At 33.4% G+C, this 16,661-nt stretch overlaps 1 protein-coding gene across 1 annotated transcript; it reads right to left on the bottom strand.

Annotated features, from left to right (window-relative positions):
• Window positions 1-10,820: 10,820 nt before the first annotated feature.
• On the bottom strand, window positions 10,821-14,641 carry LOC131046267 (potassium channel KAT3). The gene is made up of 11 exons (XM_057979955.2): window positions 14,435-14,641; window positions 13,837-14,052; window positions 13,563-13,724; window positions 13,269-13,326; window positions 12,864-13,181; window positions 12,530-12,766; window positions 12,178-12,276; window positions 12,019-12,051; window positions 11,648-11,833; window positions 11,192-11,558; window positions 10,821-11,074 (listed from the first exon to the last, which is right to left on the bottom strand). The coding sequence occupies exons 1-11, from the start codon at window positions 14,590-14,592 to the stop codon at window positions 10,971-10,973; spliced, it is 1,938 nt and encodes a 645-aa protein (XP_057835938.2). The 5' UTR covers window positions 14,593-14,641; the 3' UTR covers window positions 10,821-10,970.
• Window positions 14,642-16,661: the final 2,020 nt, after the last annotated feature.

Here is a 16,661-nt window from a genome sequence, read left to right as displayed (position 1 = left end):
AAAAACACTAAGTTCTTCCACAATGTAACAAAGATTAGAAGAAGCAAGAACTAGATTTCAAAACTGGAGTCCAAGGACAACCAGATCATAGAGGATCCTGATGAAATCAAGAAGGAAATCACCTCTTTCTAATTCAATATTCTAAATAATCTTGAAGGTTCTCAACTGTCAGAGCAAAAAAAGATGTTAGAAGTGATCCCCAAGATCATAACAGATGAGTAGAACCAAAATCTTAATGAGAGAGTTAAGATGGAAGAAGAACTTCAAGGCCTCAATCAATTGCCCTCGGGTAAAGCTCCTGGCCCGGATGGCTTTCCAGCGGATTTGTTTAAGAAGTGCTGGCACATCTTAGGTTAGGATTTGGTGGAAGCTCTAGAATGCTCAAGAAGATTAGGAAGGATTCTTAAGGAAGTAAACAACACATTCATCGTCCTCATCCCAAAGAAGGAGAATGCATTAAAAATGGGATATTTCAGTCCTATCTCACTTTGCAATACAGTTTATAAAATCCTTTCAAAAGTCATGCTGAATAGAATGAAGCCCCTCATGGAATCAATTATATCAGAAGAACAAACAGGGTTTGTAGTAGGTCATTCAATTCTTGATGGGGCTATAATAGCACAAGAAGCAATCCATACTCTCCAAAGCACAAAAAGACCAGGTATGATGATTAAAGTAGATATATCAAAGGCTTATGATAGTGTAGACTGACGCTTCCTTTGCAAGGTTATGCAAGCCTTTGTTTTTGCAAAACAATGGATTGATTGGGTCTTTGAATGTATCTCCACTCCGAAATTCTCAATCTTGGTAAATGGGAAACTAGTTCAGGCTTTTTTTCCTTGACAAGGGGAATCAGACAAGGAGATCCCATCTCTCCTTTTCTCTACATTATAATGGGGGAGGTGTTGGGAAGGACATTAAAAAGAAGCCATATGAACAATCTCTTAGAGGGAATCAAAGTAACCAGAAACTTTGCAGTCACACACCAATAGTTTGCAAATGATAATCTCCTCTTGGGGGTAGCTAAAATCAAATAAGCTTCCCATCTAAAACAGATTCTAGACACCTTTGGGAAAGCTTAAGGCCAAATAAGGAATAAGGACAAGTCAAAGGTCTATTTGTTTTCTACCTCTAAACTCTTGCAGTCCAAAATACTTTCAATTCTAGATTCTAGTGAAGGATCCCTCCCTTGTATCCATTTGGGTATCCCAATTGATCATGGCATGAGGATTGCTAAATCATGGGATCCTCTTAAGCTAAAAGTGGATCAGACCTCAAACTCTTGGAAGGGGAAATGGTTGTCTTGGGCAAGAAGACTAGTGATGATTCAAGCAGTAATATTAGCCCTGCCCATTTATCTATTATCCATTCTTTCTCTCTTAGCAGGTGCAAATGCCTTTATAATTAAGAAAATGAGGAACTTTTTTTGGCAAAATACAGAGGAGAAACATAGAATAGCTCTAATTGCATGGGAAATAATAATCAAGCCCAAGGCCCTAGGGGGTTTAGGCATTAAGGACATCAAATTGCAAAACAAAACTTTAGGGGCCAAATTAGTATGGAAGTTCATTAAGAATCCCAATACCACATGGGCTAGAATGATAGCTACCAAATATTTACCAGATCAAGAACCTATCAATCTTCTAAGAGAAAACTCTTTCCCCAAGGGATCAAGAACATGGAATTTTTTAATCTCCTGCAGAAATCTGATCTCAGAACAGCTCACATGGGACATCTGGGATGGATTTTCAAGCCATTTTTGGGAGGATTCTTGGGGAGGCTACCCACCTATTGTGAATTCACTTAACATTCCTATAACAGAGAACTGGCTTAAGTATCACTGGGGTGTCAGAGTGAGAGACTATCTGATTAATGATGGCTCACCTAGTTCTCAAAGTTGGACATGGAAATCATTGGAAGGAGTTCCAACCTCTAGGAATGATTTAGATCAACTCATAGAGCTCTTAAAAGCAATAAATGTCAATCCAAGAAAGGTAATTATTCTTTAATATGGGCACCTTCCAAAACAGGGCACTACAATCCAAAAGATGCTTACAGAGAACTAGTCAGCAATGTTGTCCAAGATCAACTGGATATTCCTAAGAAGTTATTTTGGAGCTCTAAAGTCATTCCTAAGGCAAGGATCTTTGCATGGCTAGCCTATCAAAGGAAGATCTTAACTGCAGAAAAGTTCACAAAAATGGGTTACGCAGGACCCTCTAGGTGCATCATGTACAAAGCTCAATCAGAGTCAGTGGACCATCTACTACTCACTTGTCCCTTTGCATCCAAATGCTGGCGATGGCTCTGTGATAAACTTGGGCTAATCACAACCCTACCAAATGACATTAAATCCCTATTCCAAAGCTAGCCTATCCCAACTAAGGAGTCCACCTTGAGCTTAATTATGGAAGTATCCCCATCATGTCTAGTCTAGGAAATTTGGAAGGAGAGGAATCGTAGGCTATTTGATAACAAATCCAAAAGATTAGAAACAATCTTGAACTCAATTGAATCGGTTATAGTGGACTCAGACAACTGTAAGATAGTCTTTTCTTTGGGACTTTCTCATCGTGGGATGAAAGCATTAGGAAAAATTGGCATGGAATCAGGATTCCTCCCTCCTTTGGGCAAAAAGACAATATGAGAAAGGCCGCTATATGGTCTCCTCCAAATCCTGGCTAGTTAAAACTAAATTTTGATGGCGCTTCTAGAGGCAATCCAGGTCATTCAGGCATAGGATATGTAATCAGAGATCACACAAGAGCAACTCTTGGGAAAATGGCAAAGCCGATCCCCCTAGACACAAACAACATAGCAGAATTCAAAGCATTGCAATTTGGACTGATAGATTGCATAAAACATGGTTTGAATAACATTTTAGTGGAGGGTGATTCAAAGATAGCAATAAATGCGATCAAGAAAAAAAAAACTCCAAATTGGAGATTGCAGGGAATCTTAGACAATATAATTGCAAGCCTGGATAGGATAGAAAACTATGAAGCAAAGCACATCTACAGAGAAGCAAACTCAGAGGCAGATGCTCTCTCAAAAATAGCTGCTCAAGGAGCCTACCTCTACAGTTGGGATCAGGGAAATCTACCTGTTATTCAAGTAAGTGCATCACACTTGACATGCAAGAGCCTCAGAGGACTTCAATTCAGATGCAAGAGTCTCTTTAGGAGTATGCGAAAGCTAATTAAAGCTTCGTTAACAGGGAAACATTAAATTTAACCTTGGCGGCTAAGTGTAATGGTTACTTCAATTTCAAATTTAAAATCTTACCTATTCGGGAAGAGTGGGTCTGTATTCAATCACGTCATCCAAGCTACAGTTATGACCTAAGCCTTCCCCGATCCACCTTACGAGATCTAGCTGCCAAATTGTCAAATCAACTTATGGTTTGCGTGACCTGAACAAGAGATTTGGCATGTCAAGGACCAACATCCCTTGCCACCTTAGCTGGCAAATTTAATGCAAATCCGTCCCTCATTATTTGGCGTTAAAGAGTGTGCCAGCCTATTTCTTCGCATTGGTTTTCTGCAATTTGATTTCATTCTCTTGCCAATTATTCTCAGAGCCCTGGTTTTCTCCTTCTTGTTTGATAGCCTGCAATGCCAACCATGTCGACAGAGCCTCCTTTTGGTTTCATTATGAGTGTTTATCCCAAGCCCATCTTCTGTTTTGGAGTAGACACTCCAATTTCCCTCTCGGCATCGACGCACCAAGTTTCATTCCGAAAAATAACATACCTGAGGCTTAAGTGCCTTCTCCTCTACTCGGATTTCCCTCTCATATTGGCAGTCAAGATGATCTTGGGTAGCAAACACTTGAACAAAGATGAGTATCCACAGGACAACACTAGCATCTGCTCAAGGTTTGTTGCCTCCTTGCTGGACCTAAAACTTACCAAGCAGGTAGTTTGGAACCTTATGAAGAATATTTTTCCAGAGGAGGTCACCCAAGAGCTCCAAGAAATCCTAAATAAGGCAATTCATGACTCTGGGGCTCCTCGGCTAGGCGACAAAATCCTATTCAATGCCCATGGAGAACTAATTAAATATTATCCTTTCCTACTCGACCTGAAAGGAAAGGATTTGGATAGGCATCGGGTTTTCACTGGAGTTGGCCTTGGCTACCTTAAATAGCAGTTCCTGGGAGAAAATTCAGAAGACCCGGGCATAGAGGATGACCTAATTCAATTTGCAAGACTCAACGGTATACTGCCTCTGAAAGTAGAAGACGAGAACCCTCAAATGGAACAGGCATGCAGGGGTGGCGCTAGCAGGGGTCGTCGCGGGTCCAGACTAGGCCATGGTAGGGGTTGCCCTCCGAGCAGAGGCCGTGGGAGAGCGAGGAATGAGCACCTGCAAGCTGAAGCCCACAAGGAAATTGCAAGATAGGTTCTCCTTTAGTTCTGTTAAAGCTTACTGTTTAGACTCTCGACTGAGTATTTTGCTTTAATCAGTATAATTTCTGTTAATAGGGCAGCAAAGCTTCTGCCATTAGACTTTAAGTTTTTTAAAGAAATCTTTATACTTATATGCTAAATTCGGAAGGACACCTGATGCCTTCCATGGATTACTTGGTTGCATTCCTTCTTCACTTATAAGAAGGCATACAGATGCTTCCATTTTGAATTCTGTTTAAAATCTATTAGCTATCTTAGCTCTTCTGCATAATCAATATAATTATGGCTTTGCCTTTACTGACCAAAAAAAAAGATTCCTATTTGTTAACCAGTTTTTCATATATAAGTAAAGTCAATATCTTAAAAAAATAAATTTAAAACTTATTTTAAACAAATTTATGTACTTCTGTAATTGATGAGATTGAACAGACACTTTTCTTTTGCACGAGTATGGAGGGATGCCGCAGTGGGGGAAGAATCTGGTCTATACTTTCGATGGAGTGGCGAACGAACAGTGAATTTGGCCAAGTTTTTGGAGGTAAAGAAACAACTGGGCATATACATGGTGGAAGGAGGCATGGAGCGAGTCCTCCCATCGTTAATCTAATCAATCCTTGCTTCAAATGCATTGTGCAGGGCTGTAAATGCTCAAACGCTTCTACTAGAAGGGATTATATGATTATTTATCGTTGACGTTGCAAAGGAAATCGATAAATATTTCTAAATTTATCAATTCTTTGACAACATTGAGCTCGCTTCCCATCTATGGATTATATGATCATTTGATAATCTAAACATTCTGATCACCTGGCGATGAAATTTTTACATTATGCTTTAAGAGGTCTTAGTGATTATAAATATAATTCAAGAATTTTGACGGGTTATAAATAACAATATTTAATGTTTTTCTTTAGATCGTTATCTTTCCTTCTGAAATCCACGTAAATATAGAGAAATATTCATCGTTGCAGTTGTAACCGACGGAATGAAGCTTGGATTTATATAACCGAGTGCTCTGGAATTTCACTTATATGGTAACAGTTAAGTTCACATTTTTTATTATCTCAAATTTCCTCCGTCGATAGCCAAGTGAATACGAATTTATTCGTTGTAGAGCACTATCCATTGTATACAAATATATCTACGATTACTCTAGCATGTTGATGTTTTTTTCTCCAGCAGTTGTCTTCCGAAATAGGACATATGGAATATGCAATCTTTGAGGGATAGCACATACATATCTTAATAACAATTTCTAGTTGATGAATTAAAGAAATGGTCTAAATAACAATTACATTTAAGTTATTTTTAAGTTTGTTGAAAGAATATCATTTTACATCTTTAAGTTGAAAAAAAAAAACTTGATCAAAATATTATATTCATTTACAATAAATTAATTATTATATATAAATATTATTTAATTAAAAAAATATTTTTTAATCAATTTTGTTGAGATCCTATCATAAATTAAAGCTCATCAATTCAACATATTTAATTTTTGATATTTAAAAGATTTTGGCTATAATCTCAAGTGATTGGTTGTGCATAGAACAACCTTTCTAAGGCATAATGGCTTGCCGAAAGGTGCATGAAATCTAAAATTTAAGTGAGGTTTATTATCACTCTTCTTAGGATTGAGAAAGGTCAATCTTGATCACTTAAGTTTTTCTATACTTTCATCAAGTACTAAGACATACTGGCTAGTAGAAAGGTGCATGAAAGTTAAAATTTAAATTTGGAGCTTATTATCACTCCTTTCGATTGAGAAAGGTCAATCTTGATCACTTAAGTTTTTTTATACTTTTCATCTTGATCACTTGATTGTTCATAGATCTTAATAATTTTGAAATTACTTTTTTTAAAAAATAAAATGATAAGATCGGATGATCCATTTATGAAAATGAATAAAAGGTATATCACTGGATCTTCCAAATGCAAGAAGAATGCCGCTTGAAATCAAAGCAAAAACATAAATTGAAGGCTTGTATGGTTTATTTTATATGATTTCTCCTTCCATTCTTTCATGTGTATCTTTTGTGTATTGCACTAATTTTCAATCTGAAGGAATTTTTGAATCAACAATAGTTACACTCATACATTTATTTTTTATTTTTTTCCCCTTACACTAATACACTGACCTTGCTCAATGATCTTTTCAACAATAGTTCCATAAGTTCTATAATTGCTTCGTTATTGGAGCCTAAAACCAACTTCCAAAGAGTAAGTCTCCTTTCATTAACAAATATCTAATTCAACTGTAGAAGAGACATGCAAGTAAGGTGATTGTCATCTTGTGTATTCATGTGGGCTAATACCAATGGAGATTTATGAATAAAGTCAAAGCAACAACCAACTTTTTATATTAAATTAGTTGTCTTATCAAGCCAATAAGAACGAATTTATCTGACAACAAGACTACCTGCACCGACACTATTGAATTGAATTGAATTCTAAAGATCCATAGAAAACAAACGTCATCTTTAAATTTCCAAATTTAGATTTGACTCAAACATATTAATTGAAAGATATTGTCATCTACTCATTAAGCCAAAACGAAGTATATCTTATAGCACAATACTATTTCTATTGATTTTGGCGATAAAATCCTATTTCCTCAACAAGGTCAATACAAGTATTAAAACAAATGTTTATTTAAATAAACCTCTACCCCACTAATAAACAAATATGCCGAAAAATATTAAAGATGATCTTCAACGACACTTGAGTCATAATCAAGACAACGACTGTTTATAAATAATATTATCTTTCACCGTCTTAAAATTTAATAATTTGCTATATCATTATTGTAGTCAACACATTATCTGTACATACCAAACTTCCTCTCTCATCCAAATCAAAATCTAATAATTTGCTTGATCATTAGTTTCTTGTTTATTAAACTATATTTGTCACTCATTTTCACGTTCTGCCATGCGACGTGCACAGTTGTTGCTGCTATAGAAAATGAATTTTCTCTTGAAATTCTATTGGCAGGACATCATATTTTGGACATCCGCATATTCCTGCACAATTTTTTTAATTACTCCTGCATCTCTCCTGTCATTCAAACAAATAAAAGAGTATTGATCTCTATAAACAAGCTGTCTTGTGAAACTAATCTTTAGAATCATGCATTTTACTTGATCTACAAGTTTAACCTCTAAATGTGAAAAAAATTGCTCGTTCTAATTTCCTAGAATGTTTAGAATGTTTAGTGTGTGGTTTAAGGCTGGCCGTAAGTTTTAGAACATATTATAATGTTTAAATATCAAACCACTACTTAGTTTTAGTGGATAAGACATCATGTATTAACCTTGATTTTCATCTGACATTGGGGCGTAATAATAGACCGAGCTTATGATTTGTGAGAGGATATATGAGAATTCTTTCATGGTGTGAAGCATTGGAATTTGCAAATGAAAATGGTATGAAGACTGGAGCAATGGAGAAATTTATGCTGAATAAGGTGTTGCTGTTCAAAATGTAGAGAATGGCGTAGGGAAAGGGTTTGCACAGTATGACCTCACATAGTTCGCAATGTAGCAGACAAGCCCTACACCTTGCATGGGTTTCCTATTTTATACCATGCATAGACAATTTTTATTTTTTCTAAACCTCACGTAGTCAGGAATTTTTTACGTGAGGCGGTATATCTAGTGCAGGCAACAATTAGCGCATACTTCAAGTATTCCAATTATATGATTCAAGATTGAGATCTACTTTTAGCTGATTTTCTAGGATACCTTGATGGAAAAATGAGCCAGTTATTCAAAAATTGATTAAAATTTTTATTGAGACTATCAGATTGAGTTTGGCATTGTTGGAATTGATTCTTTTTCGACATTTCTAATTATGGAGATTTCAATTATGGCTTTAGAAATGATTTCTATAATAAATGTATTAATTATTAAAGATGAAGTCTTAGCACACAAGTTGGCTTTCATACTTCTTAGAGAAGATCCAAGATAATTTGAATACAAAGACAAAGACGATCCTTTCAATGAGAAGAATACAATTGTTTCAAAGTTGTCATCATGTCGTCAAAGTATTAAGCTTCAATCTCATGTTGTGAAACAAATTGGAAAAACTCATTCCAAGTAGTCCCTCGTTGCAACTAGAATGCTTCCTCAATTTTTTTACTGTGACCTTGCAATAAACTTACTGAGAAGTGTCCTATGAATGTTTTTGATATTGATGAATTTATGGGGTATAAGACTAGTTTTTGTGTTGATTGGGTTTTTGAAGGTTGTAGTACTTTCTTTGGAGCTACTTTTGGAGGGTAAGGACTAGCAAGTTAATATTGGAGGTTGGAGGAATTTCTATCATCTCAAGTTAACTAATCATTAGAGATATGTTTTTTTTTTCCTTTTCTATGATGATAGAATTAAAGAATACACATATCATGCAGTTTTCATTTCAAAGATAGACAATAGATTAGGTGAAATCAATATGGATTGTTGTTTAGATAGTTTAGAAGTTGTGATATGGGGAATAACACCCTTTCGAGGGTCATGAGAGAACTTGATGGCCAAGGTTTAGGAGTGTAGCTCAAAATGGATTGTCATCCAATAATTTAAGTGATATATGACTCAAGACTTTGGGGATGTGTTAATTTGAGAACTCAAGAATTCAGCTTATAGCTGCACCTGTATGAAGGTTATGAGGTAGGTTGATTGTGTTCCACCTAATTCATGATTTGTTTCTCCAAAAAGTAATAAAAAATATCAAGAATGTGTATTTTATTTAAATGAGTAATCCACAAGTTTTGTTATGCAAGCTTTAAGGGGACTCTCTTGAGAAGGTGACTTTTGAGGTTTTGGTATGTTTTGTTACTAGATATGAGTTAGTTTTAATTTTTATTTATTTTTATAAACATGCATTCCGTTTTTTAAGTTAATCAATATGTGTTGGAAAATCTTCTACAATTTTATAGTGTTGGTAATAGATGGTTTGTTGATCATCAATTTTAATATTTCTCTTTTAAACACTATTTTGATATTAGGAAAATAAGGAGGAGGTCCTAGATGGATCTAAAACTAAGCATTGAAACTCAAGATAAAAGTCCAATTCATGATTGTGCATAGGTGAGCTATGGAGATTTTTTAACATAATATATACTATATTTAGTCCATTAATCCAAGGTGCTACTACTATTTCCAACCATAATCTAGATATTTTTGTTTTCTATTTAGCTATTCCAAACATATTGGAGGTCAAAAGTCAAGATTATAATTTTTTTTGTCATTGTTATAAGATTTTATCTACATAAGTACACGGATTAGATCTAAAAAAGAAAATGAATATTTCCCAATTAGATGCAATTGTATGAAATCTACTTCTCATTATATTAGATGCTTAGAAATCTACTTCTCATTATAATTTTAGTCTTGGTACTATAGTAATTTATTGGAAGTACAAGAATTGACCTATTAGATCCCCTTATATTGCAAAATCTAATTACAAAGCTACCACTTTCATTGCTTGTGAAACAGTTTGATTGAGGTGCCTATAATAAAATATGTCGTACATCTAACGGTGGTTCCACCATGTTATATTGTGATAACTAGAGTACTATTTAGATGACCAAGGATTTGGGATTTCATAGTAGAACTAAGAATATTGGGATCCAACACCACTACATCCATGGTTTAGTTCAATAGTGTTTTAATTAATCTTGTAAACTATCCGATAGAGATATATATAGCTAATATCATTATGAGCACCTTTCTCAAATGTTCATTATGGGAGAGAAGAAAAAAAAAATGAAGATCTTTTTGTTTTAAATTTTCCAATATTCATTATGAGAGAGAATGAAAGAATAATGAACATTCTTTGTTTAAACCATTTTATTAACAAGTAGTTATTTAGTTGTTAATGTACTATTCCGTAGGAGTCAATTACTATTTAGTTGTGAATTATTTGTATAAATATGCATTCTCCCTTAAATCAATCAAGAAGATTTGGAGAAGCTTCATATTTCTTTTTTTTTTCTCATTAGATGATCTACAAATCATCAATTTAATTTTTTTTTCTTATAAATTTGGAGAAGCTTTATATTTCTTTTTCTTCTCATTAGATGATCTACAAATCATCAATTTAATTTGTTGTTCTTTATTGATAATAAAAAATTGAAGTTGAATTTAGACTCTAAATTTGTATGAAAAATAAAATTGACTTTATATTAATTGAAAATGTTAATATTAAATATAAAATTTATATACTAATTATTTCAATTTGAAATTTTGTCCTTATTTTCAATTTCTATAATATTTAATAATAAACTTTATTCTTCATCATTAATATATATATATATATATATATATATATATATATAAAATATAATCTTTTCAACCTATCTGAACAAAATATATACATATCGAGTGGTGCTTGTGGACTTCCAAACCTTTCTCCAAAGTAACAACAAAGTTACAACTTGACAATTGAATCTTTCGGTTCCCAAAATCTAAAGGTTTGTATATATAACAATTGCCATACATACCAACCAAACTTCTCTCTTACATTTAGAAATATGAAGGAATTGGCGATCTCTTTCCATCTTTTAACACAAAAAGAGACTATCATTGTCTCTGATAACATCCACGTCTTCAATGTAGGAACCTTCCATGTCCATAACTACACTACACTGCTTTTCAAACTTATTACCTACAAATGCAATCCATTCCATTATTACACAACATAAAATATTGAAATTTTCTTGTACGTCACGAACTAAGCGAAATTCAAAACTAAATTTTAACATACAAGAGCAAAATTTCTTACTAGCTATGATGAGGAGCTCATCCAGTGTGTTGGGCAACAGAAGCATCTTTCCAAGTCTCTCCTGTGCATGTTCTTGTTGGTGTTCCTTAGGATGGTAATTATATATTATTACTCGTTTTGGGTATTTCGCATAATTAATTGTTTCAATTTCTTGCGTTGGAATTCTATATTTCTCTACTGATAAGGGCCCTGTGTGCATGCCAATATTTGGAGATTCAAATTCGCAACTGATTTCATCAGTGCATTGGAGAGAATTGGTAGGCCTTAAATTATCAGTTTCTTGCACATCTGTATTTTCTTCTGCAAATGGCAAGTTTACAATAGAAGATATTTCATCCAACATTGATTGTTTTAGTCCCTTTAAATGCTGCAACCATACAAATAAACTAGGTTATTACTTGTTAAACGACATCACTTTGAATATTTTATGTCTGATTCATGTTGTTTAACCCCTACCTGGAGAAAGTTTTCTTCAATGACTTTACCATCTTTAATATCTGTTTGCACGATTCGAGTGAAATCATGGCGACCCAATCGAAGAAGCTGGCTAAGTTTGGTAGTTCTTACTGTAAAAGGTTGTGGGATATCCAAAAGTACAGCAATCTCCCCAATCAAATTTGGAGTTCCTTCTTTTTCTAGAAACTGTAAGAGAATTGACAAGATTGTTAAGCAAATCTTTGCACTAGGAAAATAAATGTAATGAATGAATCGCTTTCAGTTCAATTAATGAATTATCTGTAAACTTAAAGCAATGGGTAATGCTTACGCTCTCAAATGTAATTAAGATTCAGAAATAGCAAGGATTATATATTGAAAACAATACTGACCTCTTCGCTTCCATTTGCATGTGTGAATATATTCTGTAAATAGACAGTTGAGAGTTTAATGTCGATGTTAAAAGTGTTGAGATGGATATGATAGGAACTGTTCTAGAAACAGATTGCTAAATGTAGAAATGTAGAAAAGAGTTTAAATGTTTTACATACCACTGTTCCAGAAACAATTATGTAAAAATCTCCAGGAATCTGATTCTTTAAAATGATATCTACATTTGGTGGAAAGTATTCTCCTTTCATCTCTGCAACCTTCAGGCATGAAAAGATGTTCTCTACGAAGTTATTCAGCTTTAATCATTTAATTTTCTATTAAGTCTACAAATAATTATAAAAGATAATGGATTGAATAGAATTTTTTAATTGCATTCTAAACAAAACCAAAAAAATACATATTATACAAAAGTTTAGTAATCAGAATTAAGTATAAAATTAAGCGAATACAAAATCTGTATTAGGAATGCTGCTATGAAAAATTATGTGTGGCATTGTAGAGAAAACTCACAAATTGCAAAAGCATATTTCTTGAAACTCCTTTGAATATGTAAGTGTTTTCAACGGTTGGTAGAAAGAGATGGTGATAGATGTTAGAACGGAGGGCTTTAGGTAGGCCTGCCAAAGTGTCCTGCTGAAGTTCTCTTGTCTTGAAGTTGAGCCGCAGCTGTGCCATCATTTGCAGCTTTATCCATTCTGGTAAACGGGTTTTCGCAGCATATTTTGAAGCCTCATCAATTGTATCCCTCTACCAAAAGAAACAAAGCATAAATCTAAATTCAAAAGTAAAGAAAGGTTTAACAGAAAACAAAACGTACATAAAATTTAGGGTAAACATTGCTTACAAACATAAACGTCTTCGTTGCGCTGTGTACAAGAAGGGTAGTCATATTTCCTATCAAGTAGGCTGTGAAACCCAAATTGAAGAACAAGTAAAATATAGTAAACAGTTTTTCTCTAGTGTTCACTGCGTGTAGATCTCCATACCCAACAGTTGTTACAGTGGTAATTGCCCAATATATGGAAGCCACATATCCCCTCCATATACTTTTTTCCTTAAAATTAGGGATAGTGCTCTCAAGCCAGGTGTTTCCCCTATTTGAGTAATGTGCTGCAAGCCAATAATAAAAACAAGCAGCACTGTGTACAACAAATAATGTAACCTGCAATTACTTGAGTTCTAAGAATATCAGTATATTTACAATTAACTTGTTCTGGTGCAAAATTTATTGTTTGCCATAGAGACTTACAGAAATGAGCTTTACAATCCTCGTCCAAAAATAGTTGAACCGGATATCCTTTTCAAGCCTGAAATATAATTATTGTTATATATAAATGTTTTGTTAGAAGAGAACACAATTTCTATTGTTATTCAGAGATCTATTGTCAATACATCAGTTAATCCCAACATTGATGACAATTGTTTTCAGAGCTATATTAAATCATTTTACATGGTATATGGAAAAATGAAAGGGATTTGTAGAATATGAAATTGAAGGATAATAACTTATTTTCTAAGTACAAAGGGATTCAAGAAAACCCACTTGGTGAAGAGCTCGCTAACTCTTCTTAATCGCCACAGGCGCAACATATTAAGAAAAATAAATATCTCATTGTTTGCATTTCCATTTTCTGTGAAAGCAAGATAAATTATCTGAAATGGAATTGTTGAGGCCAAATCCAATATAAACCCTCTGCAAACATTTCTGCCTCAACATACCACAATCATAAAACCAGGGTAAGAAAATAATAGATTGCGTTTCTTAGTTTGAGAGATCTATGATAAAGATTAAACAAGATTTGAGAAAGGTTATTTACTGAAGTGCAATTTTCTTGAAATCTTTGACAAGCAAGTATGTTGTCATGTCGAGGTAAGCCACAAAGAAGGTGACGACGATGTCGATGGCAAAGAAGGCATTAACAATATTGTCGACATAAAACAGTGGACCCTTGTTAACCTTCCTAAATGCAAACTCAAATGGTGAAACCCACGCTGTATACACCACCAATACAATCAGCCAATTCTGCCACCACCTGTATATCACAACTACAATTTGAAATAAAGCATATTTTTAACTAGTACAAATAGTTCCAAGATCTCCATTTTTATGGCATATTTGATTTGAAGGGACAGAAAGTTCTTATAAGCTTGCAGAAAAGAGACTTTTGGAATCTGGAACAAAAAAATTACTGATTCACCAATTTTATTGCAATCCCTGCACAAGTTAAAGCTTTTCAATCACACAAATTCACTTTTTAATGAAATTGAAAGATTTTTGCTGTCAGCCCAACAGCTGATTTGGGCAGACTGGTTGGTTGTGGATGGAGCAGCCTCATTAATATTTTTCAGTCCTAAGAGAATTACAAAGCTGTGTGATTTCTAACAGATCTAAGAAATTTTGGAAGATATATTTACCCATAATGGCGATGATAAGGTGGGATGATCCATTTGCGAAAATGAGTAGAAGGTATATCAGGGGAGCTTCCAACTGCAGGTAGAATGCCGCTTGAAACTGAAGCAAACACAGAAATTGAGCGCTTGGGTTTTCTTTGTGATGAAGATTCTTCTTCCATTCTTTGTGTATCTTCTGTGTGTTCCAACAAATTTCATTTCATGGGCCTTGGCCGGTGATCTATTCAATATCATTCCCATGAACTCTGCAATTGCTCTATTATTGGAGCTTGTAATTGACTTTGAAAACGTGTAATTTTCCTTCATTGAAAACTATTAAATTTGAGTGTAGATGAGACATGCCAGTGAGGTGCATGTCATCATTTGTGTTTTTTGTGCTAATCCCAATGGAGATCTCTTAACAGGGTCAAAGCAACAAACAACTTTTTATATTAAATTAGTTGTCTTACAAAGCCAACAAGAATCACAAGTAAGTTCCATTTTTCTTAGAGAGACTTCTGGAATTTCACAGACAACAAGATTGGCTGCACTAAAACCATAGAAAAGAAACACATCTTTTTGTTTTAGTTTTGAATTTCTCCGAATATGTTGAATTATAATCTTTTTCATATATGCTCACACAGCGAAGAGTAAAATTGCTTTTCTTAATTGAAACAAATAATTTTGTTGGATAAATGATAAATTGTTGAACAAATATTGTTTAAGCCAATTTTTAAAGAGAAATCAGACCCTCATTTGTGAATCAACTTATTGATTTGTTAAAACAATTTTTTTGGAAGATTTAAGCGCATAGCTTTTGTTTAGGATTTTTTAATATAGTGATATTTTCATATAGTTTTATGTAAAGAGAATATACAAAATTTTATCTTACTGTCTTTGTGAGTGCATAGTTGTAGATTTGGTGTTGTGGTAATTAATATTTAAAAAATAATTACTGTTTCATATTTTTTTAATATTAAAAGTTTTTTATATAGGTAAGCAAGGTTTGAAAGAGTTTAGAATCTTGTATAAAGAGAAGGATAAAGAACATGAAGGGCCGTCAGACACCAAAGAACAGCAAAGCAACAACAAAAGATAAAGAAAAATTAAAACTTACAAACAATCAGCCAACCCAAAATTAGGATGGTTTAAAAAATTGTTTCAAAACTGTTTTCTTTACCATATTACAACGATCCTTCTCCCCAATGTTAAAAATTAGTGAATTTCACATTACAATTGAATGACTTATAAAGCCTTTGTTTCCTGTAACCAACTAACTTACCGGAATGTAACTTCCCAACTAATTATTTATTAAACTAATTTATTAAATCTAATCCTAAATCACTAAAATGACTATATTAAAAATCTAAACCTTAATTTGTCCAACACCCAAATGTTGTCAGTGATATTTTTAATGTTATAACTGATTTTTGGTTGATTAATAGAACATTATAATGAATTGTATGAAATTTCCTTTACAGTATGATATCATCTATTCCTGCAAATTTTTTACTACTTTTATGAAAAAAAATTAGAACTGTTCTCCATAAGAATACGTTCATAGGATGCATGCTCTTCCATCTAGTTAACTGTGGCAAATACTCCACCAGCGTCAAAGACAATTACAAACATTTCTTTTCCTTGCTTTGGTAAAGATGCTGATTATTGTAGAAGTGAAAACATTATATTATTAGTATTCTTTTATTTGCTATAAAATTATTGGAATAAGAGTCATATCAAGGTGGTTGCTGGATTGAACATAAGTGTATCAATAATTTAGTGATCAAATATTAGAATAATAAATCTGTGGTTCTAAGTATGTTGGTTTGTTTCATTTTTAAATGAATAAATGTTCATATATATTTTTTTGAAAAATAATGTTACACGTGTTCATTAAAAAAGTGGGTGGAAATAGTTTTTATATCATCTATAAAAATTGAGTACCTCATGATTTCTTAAAAAGGGTTTTGCCAATAGAATCGTATTCATTGCAGCTTAGGGAAATTTCTATTACCAAGTCATGCCTTTTGGTATAACAAATATAATAGCAATGTATCAGATATCAACATTTTTTTATTTTCCATGGTATGCTTTATCATATTATTAAGGATTATGTCTATGATATATCAAGTAAAAAAACAGAAGAGAATAAAATCATATTGTTCTATGAATAATTTTTCGATAAAATTGTGGAATACAAAGTTCGTTTGAATCCAAAATAAATTCTTTGGTGTCACCTAGAGGTAGATTA

This window comes from Cryptomeria japonica, chromosome 10 (genome assembly GCF_030272615.1).
Source record: "Cryptomeria japonica chromosome 10, Sugi_1.0, whole genome shotgun sequence".
Lineage (NCBI taxonomy): Eukaryota > Viridiplantae > Streptophyta > Pinopsida > Cupressales > Cupressaceae > Cryptomeria > Cryptomeria japonica.
Note: the sequence above shows the minus strand (reverse complement) of the source record. Positions and strands in the feature narration are given on the sequence as shown.

Bases quoted from the DNA above. Each gene is read 5' to 3' on its own strand.
- LOC131046267 (XM_057979955.2), bottom strand. From the start codon at position 14,592: ATGGAAGAAGAATCTTCATCACAAAGAAAACCCAAGCGCTCAATTTCT. The intron at 14,053-14,434 runs GTAAATATATCT...TGTGATATACAG, and splicing joins CCTTATCATCGCCATTATGG to GTGGTGGCAGAATTGGCTGA. The intron at 11,559-11,647 runs GTAGGGGTTAAA...GTATGGTTGCAG, and splicing joins TTGAAGAAAACTTTCTCCAG to CATTTAAAGGGACTAAAACA.